This window comes from Pezoporus wallicus, unplaced genomic scaffold (genome assembly GCF_028554395.1).
Source record: "Pezoporus wallicus isolate ANWC-B61680 ecotype Strahan unplaced genomic scaffold, APGP_CSIRO_Pwel_v1 contig_7684, whole genome shotgun sequence".
Classification (NCBI taxonomy): domain Eukaryota; kingdom Metazoa; phylum Chordata; class Aves; order Psittaciformes; family Psittacidae; genus Pezoporus; species Pezoporus wallicus.
Genome location: NW_026642638.1, coordinates 1004882 through 1024501, shown reverse-complemented (window position 1 = coordinate 1024501; position 19620 = coordinate 1004882). Strand labels below are relative to the sequence as shown.

At 35.9% G+C, this 19620-nt stretch overlaps 1 protein-coding gene across 13 annotated transcripts in view; it reads left to right on the top strand.

Annotated features, from left to right (window-relative positions):
- Window positions 1-19620, top strand: part of FRYL (FRY like transcription coactivator) — a 134842-nt gene that overhangs the window by 96699 nt on the left and 18523 nt on the right. For 8 of the 13 annotated variants that reach the window (XM_057431086.1, XM_057431092.1, XM_057431089.1 and 5 more), the window contains 12 exons: window positions 545-639; window positions 1861-2468; window positions 3071-3168; window positions 4037-4207; window positions 5196-5336; window positions 7860-8054; window positions 9230-9391; window positions 9666-9740; window positions 10803-10986; window positions 13567-13772; window positions 14643-14813; window positions 18848-19101. In XM_057431086.1, coding sequence (XP_057287069.1) covers window positions 545-639; window positions 1861-2468; window positions 3071-3168; window positions 4037-4207; window positions 5196-5336; window positions 7860-8054; window positions 9230-9391; window positions 9666-9740; window positions 10803-10986; window positions 13567-13772; window positions 14643-14813; window positions 18848-19101 — 2360 coding nt within the window. The remainder of the gene's footprint in view (window positions 1-544; window positions 640-1860; window positions 2469-3070; window positions 3169-4036; window positions 4208-5195; window positions 5337-7859; window positions 8055-9229; window positions 9392-9665; window positions 9741-10802; window positions 10987-13566; window positions 13773-14642; window positions 14814-18847; window positions 19102-19620) is intronic. The other 5 variants (XM_057431095.1, XM_057431096.1, XM_057431091.1 and 2 more) reach the window with 1 other exon arrangement.

The window sequence follows — 19620 nt, the reverse complement described above, 5'->3', positions numbered from 1 at the left end:
AACAGTTTTAAATCATGGCACTTTCTGAATTTTCATCAAATTAAATGATGAAAAGGTGAAGTGTGCACATTCTCTCTTACAGCAATAGGAACTTGCTTTGATACATCTGTTTCCTGAAATCAACTTCTCTTTCATAGTCAGAGAATCCTGAGATCAGACATATAAAAAAATAGGTTTTCTTTTATTAAAAAAGTAACATGATAAAGTGTGAAAAACCATCCAACTTAGTGTCATTGTACATCTGGAGAAGTGGATATTTTAATATTACTAAATGACAGTCTGAGTGACTTCATCCTTAAGTTCATCCTTACAAGAATGAAAACCAGGATGAATTCTGTGAATATTTAAAAAATACAGTGATTTCCCCTGTCTTGAAGCTATAGTGCTAATTTGAGCTGTCTCATAAGAATTATGCTCTAATTGAAGCATAAAATAATAATTTAGCTATTGATACTGATCTATTTTTATATTACTACCCAGTAGATTTTCTGTGATCTTCCATGTGCATATTGCATGATTTATAATGACCTGTTGCTTTTCCCAGGGTTTTGTCATAGAACTGCTTCTGACCTTAGAGTCTGCTATTGATACGTTGGCTGAAACCATGAAGCATTATGATCTGCTTTCTGCCCTTTCTCAGTAAGTTCTTTTATTAGTCAAACTGCCTTACACATTTTTATACATTTGAATTATTAAAGATTTGTGTTACAAATGTAAGGAATAATTTCTTGTCTTTGCCAGAATAGCTGTATTGCTGCAGCAAAATTGCTTGCTTTTATCATTCTGTCTCAAGCAAAACTCATAAGGATCTAGATTTTAAAAGGATTTCTGCTACCTTTCAACTTACCCTGCTCAACAATTTAAAAATAGAATAAAATTAAAAAGAGAGATGTTCCAGGTTTCCTTATGGCTCCATTCTGAAATGTTGTCAGTTCTTTTGCGACTTTTCAAAAATAAAGGCACTGAGTACATTTAGTATTTCCTTTTTAAATCAGGTTCTGGTGACCTTCATTAGTAGTGTAATTTCTTGGGAGCCTTATTTTTTCCCCATATGTATAATGAAGGTAATGGCACCAATCTTCAGAAGATAATTTGAGATAATTTAAGTTTCACAGATGAAAACTCGTGTGCTGCAATAAATACTTTTATTCCAGTGTTAATACAAAAGAAATTTCTTCAGTGACAGCAAATGCTAGCCTCAGATTTGTTGTCCATATACGCGAGAAGTGTAATTACATAGTCTGAGTCATTTGTGTGTCTCATTACAGTCTGAGTGGTTAGCTCAATGACTTTTTTTCAAACTGAAAAAGAGTCCCTAAATGCACAGACATTGCTTGAATTCATGACAGAATTGTTGAAAATGTTGCAATTTCTAGGAATATATTCTATTTCTCAGTATCAGAACTTGAAGGTGTTTTTTCTGATACTTCAGATAAAATTTAAGACAGTAAGTATAATAAGTAAATAATTTATTAATTCTTTTCTCTACCTTTATCACATATGTAAGTAAGTTGAAATGCTAGATCTTCATTCGCAGATGATCTACATGCTACAGGCTATTTTTCTGATTTTACTGAACTGTTATGTAATTATTATGGTATTCTGGGATTGTAACAAATAGATTTGGTAGCAGAGATAACAGGACGCTACAGTCTTGTTCTTACTGTTGTAAGGATATTTTAGTGTTCTAGATAGATAAAGCCTATATTTTCATAAGATAGTCTTCCAGTGATAAAGTGATTCATTGTGTGTTTGTATGTGTGGGTAGTGTAGCATCTTTTTCCTTTCTTCCCTTTTTCTAAACTGCATGTTATTAAGGTATTTTATATAGAATAATACATGATATGATTTTTATTTTAGAACCTCATACCATGATTCTGTAATGGGAAACAAGTATGCAGCTAATAGGAAAAGCACTGGACAGATAAATCTAAGCACAAGTCCCATTAATAGTGGCAATTGTTTGGGATACTACAGCAATACAAGGAGTAATTCTTTAAGACTGAATTTAATCAGTGAACGGAGAGGCGACCGTCGGCGGAGCAACACACTGGATATAATGGATGGAAGGATAAATCATGGTGGAAGTTTGGCCAGGACTAGAAGCCTTTCCTCCCTTAGAGAGGGAGGGATGTATGATGTGCAGCCTACTACTGACCCTGTCAACTTGATGGCCACCATATTTTGGATTGCAGCTTCGTTGCTGGAGTCAGATTATGAGTATGAATACCTTTTGGCTCTCAAGCTGCTCAACAAGCTTCTTATTCACTTGCCTCTGGATAAATCAGAGAGTCGGGAAAAGATAGAAAAGGTGCAGAGTAAACTGAAATGGAATAACTTCCCAGGCCTTCAGCAGCTTTTCCTGAAAGGCTTTACTTCAGCATCTACACAAGAAATGACAGTTCATCTCCTCAGTAAACTCATCACAATTTCCAGGCATGCTCTGGTGGATCCGTCTCAGTTAGCAGGTATCTTTGGTAGATGTGTGTGTAATGAAAATACATTTTTTTCATCAAATTAAGTGTAATCAAAATCAGTAGTAATTATGCATTTGCCTTAAGAAAAAAAAAATCCCTTCAGTTAAATGCTTTTTCCAGTTATCACTATTACAGTGCTAGATAGCAGGAATACATTGCAGACAATAATTATCTGCCAAGAAATACTGCATGTAAACTGTATGTACTGACTATTAACTTGTTTACAAGTGAGTTTTAGGAGCACATATATTATTTTGCACATATATTGTGCTAAGTAGCTCAATTAGTACTCTTTCAAACTTTTAAGAAGCAGTGTGACCGTACTGCCTAAAGCTGTCCAATTTCCTTATACTTTCACTTAATTGGTCTGATGATGATTTTATTTTCATCTTATGCATATTTATACCTAACACAGACACATTTATATACATTCTACGTACATACACAGTTAAGTACATATATGTGTATTTATATATTGGTGTGAATGTATGTGTCATGCTGTAAGGGTACTTAAATATCAGGTAACTCCACATTAAATTAAGTCATATTAAAAATCTTTGGGGCTCATGTAACTGTGTTTATGTATGTTTTAGGATTTCCCTTAAACATCTTGTGCCTACTTCCTCATCTGATTCAACATTTTGATAACCCGACTCAGTTTTGTAAAGAAACAGCTGACAGGATAGCAAAGGTATGTAAAATGATGCTTGGAGAAGTGTTCAGAACTTTATACCAGCATTGTTTCTATATTTTTCTGCTCTCTTGTATTTTTACGTAATATTCTAATACAGAAATAACTGTAGAAGGTCATATTTTAAAGACAAGATTCAGTCCTAAGTTACATAGTTGGACCTCATATCAACCCAAGTTTCTCTTTGTCAATGCAAAAACATGTTTAGCTTATTCTATAAAATTGAGATGTAAAGAACAAATTTCCTTACTAATAGCATCAGTTACTTTTTCTTAACTCGTCTGACTTTTCCGTTTGTAATTTTAAATGTAAATCCCTTTTTAAGCAATCTAATTATGAGAATGAGCTCATCCTTACCTTTTGGACTGGAGAAGAAAAGATAGCATGTTCTTTAGTGTCTGTTAAAACAGTACATGATACACACCAATAATCTCCAGCCAGGCTGGTGGTGTGCTGGCCTAACAGACTGTATTGTAAGGAAGACTGTGGAAAGGGGAGTTAAGTGCTATCTGTCATAGGGGATGCAACTGTAGCCCTCTGTGATACATAAATGACTTAGATGTGCATAAGCTGCCTCAAAGAACTACATGCCTGTTGTAAATCCAGACATTACTGCTGTCGCTTAAATACTTGATCTACTAGTTAGTGACTCTAGTTGAGCGAAGTTTGGTATGAATAGATCAACTTGGAGCATGGATGCCGCAGTACCAAAATTCAACAGAAACTGTAAGTGTTGCTTATGTGATTAGTTCAGTTTCAGTTATTAGAAAACGGAGTGCAGTCTGGGGAAAGTGCATAATGAGTTGTGAATGCTTAGGTTAAACAATTGTCATTTCTAATACAATTAGATATGCTTTTTGCTTTACAGGTTTGTGCAGAGGAAAAATCACCCACTCTTGCCAATCTGGCTCATATGATGAGTTTATACAGTACACACAGTTATTCCAGAGACTGTTCTAACTGGATTAATGTAGTGTGTAGATATTTGCATGACTCTTTCTCAGATGCCACATTTAACCTCGTAACTTACCTTGCAGAGGTAAGTATGTATATCATGTTAACAATCTGTGATCAACATTACATTTACTCATTGCCAGTTCCTTATTTTTCTTGATTCTGAATATTGGTGGGGAAAAAAGTCCACCTTCCATGATGAAAGAATAGTGTTAAAATATGCCATTTTGGAGTGCAGCAATTTAAGAATACCTAGAAATTGTAATCCCTCTAATGAAAGATACCTTTTCATGATAGTCGTGTTTCAGAGTTGGTATTTATATTCTGTGCTATGTGAATAAAATGTAGATGCCGTCTTGGCTGTAGTATAGTGCAAATTCTAAGAGACCCTCTTCTAGCCAACTACACATTTAAAGATTACCTTATCACAGCTTAAATTAAACTTGGAAATTATTAAGTATTGCATTGTATATAATCAAAGATCATTTCAATTATAGAATTCAGTATGTTAGTCTGCCAGCCATTCATACAGGAACACTGTTACTATCTTTAAAAAGTATCTTGTGTGAAAACCTTTTAGACTCGTCCTTGAAGTATAAAACTTCAAACTGATGAAGATATTTTTTTGAATATTTGTACATTCTCATGAATGACTTTATATGCACTTATTTTGTTTGTAAGATTGTGTGTTCCAGCCTTACTTAATGCAGAGACGTAATTGTTTTTCATACAGTAATGAGATTTTGAATTTGTATGAACCCTTCTGTTTAATGAGAAGTGTTTTATTATGAGGTGCTTTAGATCTATGCTAACAAATATGTCAAAGTTCAGGGGAAGAAAACTGAATTAGGACAGAGAACATTGTTCTGATTTTCTTTTAATGCTAACACAAAGTTTTGAAAAACATGAGGTGGTACCAGTGAAGTGGCAACTCTACTGGTTTTGAAAACAAGTTCCTGAAAGGGGAGAATAAATATGTATGGAAGTTGGCTGTATTTTAATGTTTGTTTTCCCTTTCTACTACCATGAAAGGCCCTAAATGAATTCTGTATTTTAAATTTATTTTTTTTTAGCTGTTAGAGAAGGGTTTATCCAGTATGCAGCAGTCCTTACTGCAGATCATTTACAGTCTTCTGAGTCATATTGACCTATCCACAGCACCAGTGAAGCAGTTCAATTTGGAAATCATAAAAGTTATTGGTAAATATGTTCAGGTAGGTACTGAAAAACTATAAAAGCCTTTCTTATATTATCGAAGTAGTAGTGAAATTACACTTGCAGTTTTATGGGGATTTATTTCAGACATAAAAGTAGCTGTTCAAGGCCAGATTTCATAGTGTTTCATTATTTTGTCCTACGTACTTAATTCACTATATGCTTATCTATTTGTCCGATTTGAAATACATTTTGTGGGACAAGTGTACATGGGTGTATGTGCATCTGTTTGCAGATACAGGCAACTCTACATATGTAGTTAGAGGACATGCTCCTTCAACAATTAAAATGCAAGGAAACCTTTTGTCGTCGTTTAAGCCCAGGCCATAAATCAGAACCACGCAGTCTACTCCCCCACCCTTTCTTCCCCCCACTCCCAGAAGGATGGAAGGGAGACTCGAAAGAATGTGACTCCCACAGGTTGAGATAAAAACAGTCCAGTAACTAAGGTATAACCCAAACCACTGCTGCTGCCACCAATAATAATAATGATCAAGGAACTAACAAGGTAAGAGAATACAACTGCTCACCACCTGCCGACCGATACCCAGCCCAACCCCGGCAGTTATCTAACTTTCTGGGTAACTGCCCCCAGTTCTACATCCTGGGCATGACGTGCTGTGGTATGGAATACTTCTTTGGTCAGTTTGGGTCAGGTGTCCTGTCTCTGCTTCCTCCCAGCTTCCCCTCCTCCCTAGCAGAGCATGAAACTCAGAAAGTCCTTTGTCAGACTAAACATGACTTAGCAAAAACTAAAACCATCGGTGTTATCAGCACTGTTCCCAGGCCAAAAGTCAAAACCACAGCACTGCACCAGCTACTAAGAAGGAGAAAAAATGACTGCTACTGCTGAACCCAGGACACCTTTACTGCTAAATACTGCACAAATGTTTTATGTAAATGTATATGTTTTCAAAATTAAGTTTTACAGTTAAATACGTATTTAAATCAGTTTCACCAATATATCTGTGAGGAACATTAAGGTGCACCGTAATGGATTTGAGTGCTTTTTTTTTAAGTCCCCCAAAGATGAGCAGCAGTGTTTTGCTCTAGGTAATTTGATCTGTTGTACTTGGAACAGAATTCACTGAAAATCTATTTCACAGAAGAAAGTCCAGCATCTTGCTGAAAATGAAAATGCCTGGAGCATAAAAACATTTCAGTGTACAGCATTCTCTTTGTTTCTTCCCTTCGCCCCCTCTTTTTCCTGAATTCCATTATTGCCAAATGCATTTCAGTCAAGTGGTTTAATCATAATTAACCAGGAAGAGTAGTGCTCCCTGGCTGTTTTGTTATTGATGGATATGTACTTTCGATATTGTGCTCCTGTCGGAGTGCATTAGGCAAAATGGAATGATTAGCATTAACTATAGTTTGCGTGGCCTGAGAGCTGCTTGCTTCACGTCTAACCTTTATCTGAGCTTTCTATGCCCACACTACCATGGTATCTCTTTTTAATTAGGAGCTGTTGACTATCAAAATAATAGTACTAGTGAAAAATCCCTCCAGAGAGGCCTGTGTATTTTTTATATGATAAAACATGTTAATGACAAAAGAAGATCATAAATGAATATGTCTTGTTTAAATTCCATGCTACTAAGCTGATGTTTTTAGTCTTTTGTAGTCACAGTGCATCTTAATTTAAGTTGCTACAGGATCAGGTTTGAGACTTTATGATGCACAGAAATTCAGGAGATTATTGAAGACTCTTATTATGGCAGATATCCTGCTAATTTAAAAAAAAATGGAAGATTAAGTTTCAGGTAGAATCCCAACATTTTCAGGAGTGTAAATCTTAAGCCTCCCAAGGTGCTGCTTTCAGTGTAAGTCTCTTCTGCGATTCACTCCACAATTTCTGTAGTTGAAGCTGCTAAATTATTTACATTACCATTAACCATTTTTTTGAAGGAGAGTACACTCAAATCAGGCTCTGCCTCTAATGTTCTCATACTTTTGCCCTGGCTGTTTTAAGCACTCAGTTTGATACTACATAAAAACCTTGTAAATGTATTGGTTTGGTTTGGTTTGGGTTTTCGTAAGATTTTTGAAATACCTGAGGAAATACAAAGTACAAAATATTTTTGGCTGTTTCAAATTCAGTTTACTCTGCCCATACATGTAAAATAATTGAAGATGGTGGGAGGTCGAAGTTGTTTTGCTTTTAAATGCAATTAGTTTTTATTTTCTGGGGTGTGAAGGGCAGATACTTCAGACAATGGTAAAACACATAGTGCAAATACAGGCAGTAAGGGACATAGAGTCTGGTGTGGCTGGCACTTGGACCTGCCTGCTTGGCTGGACCTGTCACCCGCCATGGGATGACCTGATAGCTTGCTGCTGCCTTCCTGGTACTTCAAGGTCCAAAGCTGCCCATGTGTGCTAGCACCTTGCAGGCACGTGTAGAAGATTAGAGATTCTGGTTTGGGTAATCTTGTAATGAATCAATGTAAAATCCCACTGTACATAAAAAAAGGTGTCTTGTTTAAAGTGACTGTTTTGCAATATGTGTATGTTCTCTTTAGAGTCCATATTGGAAGGAAGCTCTTAATATTTTGAAACTGGTGGTGTCTCGGTCAGCAAGCCTTGTTGTACCTAATGATATCCCTAAGTCTTACGGAGGTGACATAGGTTCTCCTGAAATATCTTTCACGAAAATTTTTAATGTGTCCAAGGAGCTACCTGGGAAGACCTTAGATTTTCATTTTGACATATCAGAGGTAATTACTATATTTAAATTACAATGCAATAATGACTTGCTGTTGCAAACTCAGATTTGTTTGTTAGCCTTCTACATTTATGTATTTTAAAATAAATATAATTGTTAAGAATGACAGGTGTTGAAGTTTTACTTACAAGTAATTAAGAGTCATGCTGAAAGATAACCTTTGAATGCTTTTGTTGGTTTTTGCCTTTTTCCCCCTCTTTGAATGTCTGAAGAGTTAATTACTAAAAGTCAGTGGGATTATTCTCAAGGGTATTTCAGCTGTGTCAGAGAGCAGGCTAATGCAGCTGGCTGCTGCTTGCAGCTGAACATTCCAGGTTTTCATCAAGTGAAGGGTTTTGTGTTCAAGGGCTGAGAGGATTAAAACCCTGTACAGTGGTTCTGGTGTGGCTTTGGAAGGGGGAGAAAATTTAGAGAAGAGAGTAGGATACACACTATAGATACCTCAATGTAAGATGAATGAAGCCGGAGAAAATCCTGTAGTTAAAAACAACACACCTACACCACCACCCTACCCCCCTTAAGGTTCATTAGAACTGAAGATAATACGTCTGATACTCATTCCATTTCTAAAAATGGGAGCATAGCCAAATGACTGCAGTGTAATACAAGGATGTGAAAACTGTAGGACTTCACAGTTAATCAGAAGTAAGAGCTCCTGGTTGAAGCTGACCCTAGATAATGATTGGAGTTACAGATGTCTTAAGCAAATTACTTAAATTGATAAGTGAATTCCTTACTGGAAGTTTCATTGCATGCATATAATTGAGGGACAAGATGAATTCCCGCAGAGTTCTCTGGAGTGGCGTTTGTTGTCAGAAGGACTGAATTTGCTGCTTGGTTCTCAGAAGTGTGTGTGTTAGTTGCTTGTCTGTGAAAACAATTTTTCAAAGCATGTTTAAAAACATATAACTGGATTGTCAGCATAAATTCTACTTAATTCAAAAAACCACAAGTGAGCAGAATGGCAGCCTACTGCGTAGGGTAGACTTATTCAGCTTTGTATTCCCCAGTGTACCAATGCTCAGTGGATTAGGCATAGGCTTCATAGAATGCTTAAAAACAGACAAGCCCTTCTACTTTTTATGTAATACTAAATTCTGAAAACAAATGTTCAGTCTTTACTAATACAGATTTGCATATTGAGGAAGTATCTGTTGTCTTTGGTAGACACCAATTATTGGAAATAAGTATGGTGATCAACACAGCGCAGCTGGTAGAAACGGGAAGCCAAAGGTCATTGCTGTTACGCGCAGCACTTCTTCAACTTCGTCAGGCTCCAATTCAAATGCATTAGTTCCTGTCAGCTGGAAGAGACCACAGCTGTCTCAGGTACATTGTCTTGAATACTTTATATGTATATTACAGCAATGGTTATGAATGTATAAAAAATTGTTGAAGTCCGATTTGGACTCTATATTGTGTCTTAGCAAAACAGTAAATGAATATAGTGTAAATTAAAAGCTAGTACTGGTGAAAAGAAAAAATATTCAGATTCTTCTTAGTGGATGTCAGCATGTGAGATGACTAGTTAAAATGCAGATGGTTTACATTTTAACCTCCAGCAGATGCCTTGCTATGTGATTTTCTTTGGTATATTTTTCAGAGAAGAACTAGGGAGAAGCTAATGAATGTGCTTTCTCTGTGTGGTCCAGAATCTGGTCTTCCCAAGAATCCTTCAGTAAGTGGTGATGGTGTTTTGTTCTGGTTTTTAAATCCCATCAGTGATAATGCTGTTGCGTTTTCAGATATTGGTGAAGTTATGAAGAGCAGTTTTTGACAAACTGGTTTTGGTTCAGTAAATCACAAATCCAATTTGAAGAATTAGAAAGAGATGGAATCATAAGTAATGAATTTTTCCTGAAGAAGTCCAGTGGGCACCTCTCTTCACTAGACATGTTTGAAAAGACTATTTAAATTCAGCCAAAACTAATGTTGCTGTCTCAGGGAATGGACCTTAGGGAAGGTCTGTATGTTTTAAAGCAAAGATTAATTGCTAGGATTAATTCTTAATTTTTATCTTATGTGGTTATCAAAACAAGATTGTTTTAAAGTTTTTGAACTGAAACTCAAATCTTTCCTCTCCAAGTTCAATTAATTGACTACTAAGCAACTCAGTTGATCAAACTAATCTTAGTACTTCTTCACAGACGAGCAAGACTACACTGGCAGTCCAGAGTAGTGTGTTTGAGGCTGCATGTATAAATGTTAAGTGTCTTGGCTAGAAGAGGGAAAAGAACTAGATCTCCCCTGTTCTGAGTAAATCTTTATCTAGCCCGTTGCAAATAACGTGCACTTTAGAGAGAGGGGGAAGCAGTGGCTGAGGACCGCAGGGATGTTGATGCTATATTGAAAACACCGTAGAATCCATTGAAAAAAAACAGTGGATCACATGCCTTCAAACTAACATGGGTATCAGGAGGAGCAGTAGTCTTAACTATTAAGTAAACTAGACTGATGGTTTTACTTCTGTGCATGGCATAGAGAAGATCCCCAGTGGCATACTAAGCTTAATAGTGGTGATGATATTAAGAACTTTTTAAAATAAAGTGAGTAGCCCGCCTCAGTTGTCACTAGTTTAAAGATGTAGTTTAAAATCCAGCAAGTCTCTAAACAAACTGCAGTCTACCTCGCCCTAGTGGCTAATTGCCACCATTGCCATTAAATGTGGGAAGCAGGATAGCTGCCTTCTGGAGTTACACTAGTTGTAAGTTTTTATTTCTGTTTTTACCCATATCTGCAGGTTGTGTTTTCTTCTAATGAGGACTTGGAAGCTGGAGATCAACAAACTAGTCTTATTTCAACAACAGAAGAAGTGATTCAAGAGGAGGAAGTGGCTGTAGAAGACAATACCAGTGAACAACAGTTTGGAGTTTTTAAAGACTTTGACTTTTTAGATGTTGAATTGGAAGATGCAGAGGTGAGACCTTGGGATTTCTTCTGTGTATTTCCGTTTGAAAACGTTTTAAAAATAAGGTTATGTTGGTGCAATTCTAAGGAATTGGCAGCTCTTCTAACAAATCCAATTGGAAAGAATTTATGATGTAATTGGACTCGAATGATAAAGAAACCTGTGTGACAAATTTTGCAGTGTTAAGTTGTTGCAAGTTGTTGGGTGTCTTTGCTTGGGAGAGTTGGGATTTTTTAGGGGGAGTTAAGTGACTTAATCTGAAAGTGAGGTGATAAGACAGTGTAAACCAATTACAGGATTAACACCTGGGTATCATGCAGCCGAAAATTTAATCATGGAACAGTCTGTTAAGAAAATTGCGTAATCTTGTTCCTGATACACTTTTGCATTTTGAAAACATGAAGAATAGCTTTCAAAGTTACAAACTGTATGATATACTATCTCATTATATATGATTAACTTGGTCAACATAAGTGGTTGCACTGACTTTTACATTATATCCGGCTTGCTGCAGTTCTTACATTTCCTGTACTTCTCTCAAAAACAAGAGAGGGGAGGTAAACCAAAATTAAATATTGAGAAATAGTAAAGATTCTGTTAACAGTTGCTGAAGCTTAAAAGTATAACTGTAAAAGGACTGGAGTACTTTGAGGTTTCCTTCAGTGTTTTTGTTACAAAATAACTGAATTAGTAATGGAGACCCTTGTGGGTTATGAGTCAACAAGCTGCTAAGAATAATATCTGCCTATCTAAACTCCAGGATTGTTCTTTTCATTAATCTATCCCTTTTTATAAAATCTTGCTTTTTTCCCCCCTTAAGTTTTATCTCACTCTCCTTCCTGTGTATTGCTTCACTTTAGCCAATATTTGCATCTTCTAGGAAAAGTATAGGCTCATTATGGTCTGTTGCATAGATGACCAACACACTATACAGGTACAGTTTCCTATATTCAAAGCAAGTATAACAGTTCAGAATTGGCTCAGTAGTAGCATAGCATTATTTTAACACTAGATGGGTCTTTGCAGGTAGGATGGCAAAAGTCAAAAACTTTGCCAAACCAAGTTAACCTTTAACTTCATTTTCTGAATGCAGATTAACAGATAATGATGAAGAAGAGACAGTTTCTTTCTCAGTACTTGCCTGTATGCAGCATGTAGTGCTATACTTGCAAAAAAAAAAAGAAAAGCACAGATTGTAAAATTTAGGGCATTACATACAAATCGTGCACTTTATCTAAGAGCTGCCTAGTTTTGCAACAGAAATACAGAATGTTCTTTGTTTCTAAGAACTAAATGTCAACAGTATGAACTGAGGCTCTTACATTAAAATCTGAGTAATATTCGGATTAAACAGAAGTGCTTCAGCCCACAGTAGGAGTACTTTGTTGTAGTTGGGATTCTTTTGCATTGCCATGACTTTTCACCTTATTTTGGAGCAAAACAAATCATTAAGAGAGAAAGCGACTACAGAATGTTTAGTTTGCTTTGCATGTTTAATACATCATAATGATCTCTTAAGTCACCACAAGTGATATTTTGTCAGAGCAGTTTTGGAACCCATACTTGCACATTTGGGGCTAGATGTGGTATTTTAGTAACTGTCTTTAGACTGGTGAAATGGTTTTCCATCTGTAGATGAATTGTTGAAGGTTGACAAAGTGCATGAGAAAATCAAAGATAGTTTGTACTTGTGAATTAAAACAATAGTGGGTTTAAGATACGGATTTCACTTAATATGTTGGATGTTTGAAACCCAAGTAGCCCATCTTTATACTGTGCAAACAGAAAGGGTCTAGCTTTAGGCGTTTAGGGTGTATTTCATAAAACTGATGCAAAGTAGCTGGTAAAACTGTTAATGAAGACATGTTTTTTTCTAGAACCTGCATATAATTAATGTTGGTGGTGCTTTGTCAGTTGGATGTGGTCAGTTTAGATTCATGTGTGTTAGTTAATGAATTTCATCTAATGTTTGTTGAAACAGTTGCTTTACATGTTATGCTAGAGAAATGTATTGTAAGCATGCTGGCTTTAGTGTTTTGTCGTCAGTTTGTTTATTTTTTCAATTGATCTCCCATTTGAAAGAGAAATTATTTCAAATACTAGCTTTTTGATCAAAGCTTTTTTTCAGAGCTTGAATCAGTCTTTTACTGTTGGCAAATCTTATGTAATAAAACATTTTTCCCTGGTTCTAGAGTATCTTTAAGTGTTTGTCCTCGTTCTCTCTAATTATATGTGTTTTCCTTTTTGCTAACCAGGAGCTGCAGGTAAGTTGCAGCCTGGTGCCCTGGCTTGTTCTTCTGTTGTTGTCTGTGGTGTGTTTGTACTTTCTAGTCAGATATATAAATTTGATACTGATATAGTTCTAGATTATATATTGGGTTACTTTCCAAGAAGATACTAAAAAAGATTCTAGTTCATTTGCCATATATATTTTAATTTATCTGCGAAAGTCATTTAACAAGGTATTTAAATAAAACTAAAAGGGCTGATTGAAACTCTGTTCATAATGCATTCAGTACTTGTCTTGGTTGCATTTGTGTATTAATTTTCTTACATTGAAATTTGTACGTACATATTGTGCAATTATTTTTATTACAGGGTGAAAGCATGGACAACTTCAACTGGGGCGTTCGCAGGCGCTCTCTTGACAGTATTGATAAAGGAGACACACCATCTCTTCAAGAATGTCAGTACTCTGGTAGCACACCCAGCTTGAACTTGACCAATCAGGAAGATACTGATGAGTCTTCAGAAGAGGAAGCAGCCCTGACTGCAAGTCAGATACTGTCTCGTTCACAGATGGTAAGTTATTTTTCTGTGAAAGGAATCTTAGTACTTAAGCTTTCACTTTTAAGGAATAAGTATGGCTCACACCTTCAGCCTAAGTGAGTTAAAGAGGAACTAAGTTGATGTGGCTAAACTTTTGCTTTCCAACATGAATGAAGAGTTCCTTTACCACATCAGTGGTACATAACAGGTTTATAATTGAAGTACAGTGTTAATTTTTTGTGTGCATGTATGTCTTTATACTTACTATATTTGTTTCAATGTAAGTGCAAAAAAAGTGTGTGTCTTTCTGGATTCCTAAAAATACCCCAAAATACTAAATAAGAACAAGAGAAGTAAGTGACCCTGTGGGAGCCTCAGTTATGTTTAACCACTGAAATTGCTAATTTAATTATGGATTTTGAAACATATGTGTACATATAGCTGAGGGGAATGGAGAACGCTGGCCACTCTGAAGACTCTCTCCATTACATAAATGAAACTAGAAAAAGATTCACTGGATGGGGAGCAGCAGGGATAGTATGCCACTCTTCAGACTTTAGGCAGAGTTTGTACTAATGTTGCCTGTAGCAAAGAGCTCTGTGCCTCAGTGTTTTCAGTCTAGCATTTCACCACTGCCAAAGAACTTTAAGAACTAGAAAGGAAGTAATTTTCTAGATTCTAAAGGTAACTTCACACATTAACTTCTTGAAGTTAAACGTTACAGAAGTAGATGTGATGCTTCTAACAGTTTAGTGTAAAGGTGTTAAGCTCGTCATATGTAAACAAATTCAAATATCTAACCATACTGAAACAGCCTATTTTAAAACTAATGTGTGTTTTCCCTGGAATTTGTATGTTCCATAGACTATGAATAATTTCATGTTTATTTCTTTTCTGTCTTAGTTGAACAGCGATTCTGCCATAGATGAAACAGTATCAGATCATGCTGGTTTATCACTTCAGTCTCAAGATTCCACTAGCAGTGTGGGAACGGAAGACGTGCTTCAAATAAGAACTGAGACACCAAGTTTGGAGGCTTCTCCTCTAGATAACTCTAGCAACCAGCTGCCTGAGGTGGGGAGAAATGTGGGCTGGTGCATGGCTGATTTGGGCTTCTTCTAGTGTTTAATAGCAACTTTGGCTTTCTTTTCGATTGAATTTTCATCTGTTACACTGATTAGTTGATTTGCTTTTAATATTTCTAACCTGTTGGAATGTTCTGATAAAATGTTTCCTCAGTATGAAGACTGCTTGGGATGGACTGAGGGAACTTACCACAGGTTAAAAATATTCTTGAAGGGCTGATAATGATCATTTCATGGTGCAGAATGAAAATAGGCTAATATTCAAGATGCTTTTACTTCATATGGTTGAAATCCTTCTTGAGCAACATTTTCTTTCAAATACTTTTTTATTCCCCCCTTTTTCTTCTGCTTTCTGTGGGTTAATGTGATTGGTGCTGTATGGGAATAAAACCTCAGGCCAGCTGTGTTAGCAGTTGGTTCCACTAAATAATGCTTTAGTAAGGACCACAGATGCTAGTGGTATACTTTTTTGGAAGGGCCTGTGTGGACTGAGACAGATTTCAAGCTAATGGCTGCCTGCAAATCTGTGAGTACTCAAGTTTCTTGGTTTTTAAAATATTTTGAACAAATTGAAAAAAAAAAATAATTTAAAATAATCATCCGCTACATTTCGTACAATATTTAGCAGTTGTAGCTAAAACCTCAATATGGCTTTTATTCTTGAATTTGAAGCAGCTTGGTTTGGATAGACATTTTATGTATAAAATTATTGGTGCTACTGACAGTTTATTTGGATAAACAACACTAATCCCACTTTTGACAGAACATACATTTGTATTGAGTTTTCCAGAATATTAAGCTATTTCTGTGTGTATGCGATGTACACTTAAGAATGAGTCTGCAGTCAGCTTTGTTTAAACAGTCGACTGACTGGTTCAAGTGACTGGGATTTCTAAACAAAGGCTCTCATCTACCTGTTTGCTACCTAGAAAGTCACTTGTGCTAATGGGGAAACCACTCACCTAGCTAAACGTTTAATGAAGAGAACTGTAAGAACAAAAGACGTACTTGGAGAACAAGAAAGGGAAAGTATGGGTGACTGGTTTCTTGTGATAAAATCTTCACCTTCTAGAACTGTGATACTGTGACATTTTTTAAAGCAGCTTTTTTCCACTTTTTGCATATTTTTTCATTAATATTATCTGTGTGCTTTGTTCTGCAGTGTTTGGTTACACTGCAATTAATAAATTGTCTTGAATTTGTAGGGTATCTGTGCTTAGATTGGCAAACAAGTCTTTTAGCACTTCATCTACTTGTCTACAACATGCATTTTTGCTGCAATAGAATTTTGGGTGAGGAAGAACACTTAGTCTGGGTTATTCTTTTTTATGTCAAGATTTCAAAACACAGAAGTGATAAATAAGCTGGGATAAAAGGGAGAAGGGATAGATAAACTAGGATTTTATAGAACTAAACGTTATAATTTGTCTTGTTTGCTTGTGGTGCATTCTCAGCTGTAACTCATTTACAAAACCTACATTTTTGTAGTTCTGTCTGAAACTGCCTTTATACTTGGATTCACTGTTCTTCTGCAGCTCCCTTCATAAAATCACTATACTTCTGATAACCCAGACGAAAACATTCACTCAATAAAAGCAGTAACATTGTTGAAAATACTGGGCTGTAAAGTAATTTCATGACTAAGTAGCACCCAGAAAACATTGCTATATGTATATATATACACACGCATACCCCATATATATATAAAAAGAAGACTGCAGATCCATATAAATGCAGTCACTACGTGGGATGTGTTCAAAGTTTATTTTGAGCATGTTAGAATGTGGGATTCATTCAAGTATGTAAAGTTTTCTTCAGGCAGATTTCAAGCACTCTAAAGTTAGTCTACAAAAGTTAGCTATCTAGTTGGATTTTGTTCCTAAAAGGGCTTTATGCCTCTTAATAGAATGAGCTTGAGCATATCAACTATCAACTCACTTTGGGAAAATTTTAAGACAGTAAACCTGATATTTTTTTCTGAATCCTTATACTGCACAACTCACAGCATAGTGCAGTTGGTTTTTATATGTGCTTATATACATAAACTGTTTCAACACAGACATTTCATTGCATGCCAAGTGTCAGTTATCAAAATGTTTTTAGTATAAATAAATATCAAAATTCATCCAAGGTAAAATTTTAAAAAATAATTACTTAAAAACAGGGGGCGTGTGCTAGTTAGATGCAGTTCACAGAATCATAGAATTAAGTTGAGTTCCTTGCTTCTCTTGTAGGAAAACTGAAGATATAGAAAGTAAATAGTTTACTTACTTGTGTTTGGCTGATTCTGAGCAATAGCAGGTATCTTTACAAAAAGGACATTCCGTATTCCAGTTAGAAATGTACAGTCTAGTTTACAAGAATATTTTCAATTTTGTGCACAAGGTTTTACAAGCTTAAGTGTATGAAAGTTTATGACTAAAATGATTTTCTAATTTAATAATTTGCACTGTGGATTTATGAGGGAGTAATTTACTAGAAGTAATTTTCCTTGGATGCTGTGGAGTTGTCAACTATATAATATAAATAACATTTTTAAGATAATTAGAGAACATTCATGTTGGTAGTAAAGATATGCCCAAAGTTGCACATCAGATTTCAGAAATCGAGAGTTCATGACACTGTGAAGACTAACTTAACTGTAAATTTACTAGCTAGTAATTAGCACTTAAATATTTTCTAGAAGTGTATCTCTCGTATGTACATCTATCAGCCATGATCAGTACAACTATGTGTCATCTCTTAACATCTATAATAGAAATGGACCACTGCTTCAATCCGCATTATTTTGCTGTGGTATTGTAAAAGGGTTTCGTGTTTCTGTGTGCCTTAGCTGCTCAGTGTGACAAAAATGCTGTTCTGTGCAATAAAATTCCAGATTTAACTTCCAGACATTATAAGTGAGCCCACTAGCTGTGTCAAATGACAGCAGTATCACGTTGAGCAGTACCATAGTCAAAGTGAGATAAGGTTCAGATCACTGTAGAAGAAAATTATATCGTTCTGTTTAAAGCTGGATTGTCGTTTCCAATATATGTACAGTTATTTATCTGTCAGAGGATCTCTTTAGACTGATGAAAGCCATGAAGTGATGTGTATGCTTAGAGGCTGTTCAAAGGTTTGTTGACCAGTCTTGGATATGCCAGTAGAGGAAGACAAGCACACTTAAGAATGAAAATGTGTGGTAATTTGTGCCTTTAGGAAATAGCAAGTACAATAAAGTATTATTCCACAGAAAAATCCAGTGAAAGGTTTCAAATGAGTTAATCATAAATTATCTAAATCTGAATTCCTCTGTTCAATGTAGCAATGATAATGAGTATTATAATGCTAATGGAGGAAGAGGGAAGGGAGAAAGGGTCATTCTAATGTTACCTACCTGAGTTTAATCATTGTCTCTTTGTAACTCTCAATTATGGAAGGCCTACATTTAGAGGTTCACAGTTAAACCCTTAAAGCTCCGCATATTAACAGTGATTGCAAAATAATAAAAATAGTGGAATGTCCCTTTTCCATTGTTTGTCTGTTACACTGTTGCTCAGTTATGCTTTAGAACATTGTTAAAATGGGAGAGGAAAGGAAAAGACATTTTCTCTACTGGTTCCAAACCCCAAAGGCAAGCATAAGGCAGACAGTTTGGTCCTTACTAGAAAAGTAAAATATGGAAGTCTTAGTTGTGTTTGGTTGTGATATTGGTTGTGATCCAAATACGTTAGAGGCTATTTGCAGGTACTTTTCTGGGAGTGTTCTCTTAACAGATTTGAGTGTATTTGAGAAATCTTATTTGCTGTAAATATGTCATACTCTGGGATATTAGTGTTAAGTAGAACCTATAAATATTATGAATAGACTGCCTGTCTTGACTCCAGTAAAACTGTGTGGACAAGCCAAAGAGTTGAATGATTAAAGTATGAATGGATATTTGTAAACAATTTTTATAACTGTTACTTTACCATCATAAAAACTGGTAAGAGTAGATAAGCCTTGACAATAAAAGTAAATAAAAGTGTGTTTGATTTACAGGAATGCAGTTCAGCAGTAAGGGATGAACAGGTTAGCACTGCTAGTGAAGATACTGGGTCGTATCTACTACAAGAACAACAAGACTGTCTGGTCTGTCATGAATCTCTTGAGTTGGAAGAGACCACAGAACTGGTAGAGGCAACAGCTCCTGAGAGCTATTCCGAGTCTGTCTGTGAAGAGGACGTTACCCTTGCTTTGAAAGAGCTAGATGAGAGATGTGAAGAAGAAGAAGCTGACTTCTCTGATTTGTCTAGGTAAGATTAGTATTGGTTCTAAGTAACAAATTACATGTTGCCGGTGTACAAATCAAACAAAGTAGGCTTTCCTATGGTCTGGGGTTTTCCGTGAATCCCATAATGCAAGCATCTAAAATGGTATTTTGCATATCAGAAGTAATGGTTGATTGGTTTTGCCTGTTATAGTAAATAAATTCAGTGCTTTTCTCAGTAGTTGTTTCTGTACAGGGAAAACAGCCATGCAGGAAAAGATGAAAATTCTTGAGTAAAAAAAAAAACATCTAGCACATTTTATCACCATAAATAGCATAGAAATAAGAAAAGAGGTCAGAGGATGTTCTGAAACGTTTTGTTGGCAGCCACCAGCTGCAAGCAATCTAACAGTCCTTGAACTGCTCTGAAGTATGGCAGAACCCATTTTGGCACCCAAAGATGGGGGAAAAAAAGGGTTTGGTTGGGGGGTGGATAGGTTTGGGTTGGGTTTGGGATTTTTTGCTTTTTGTTTTGAGGGGTTTTTGTGAGGTTTTGTTTTAATCA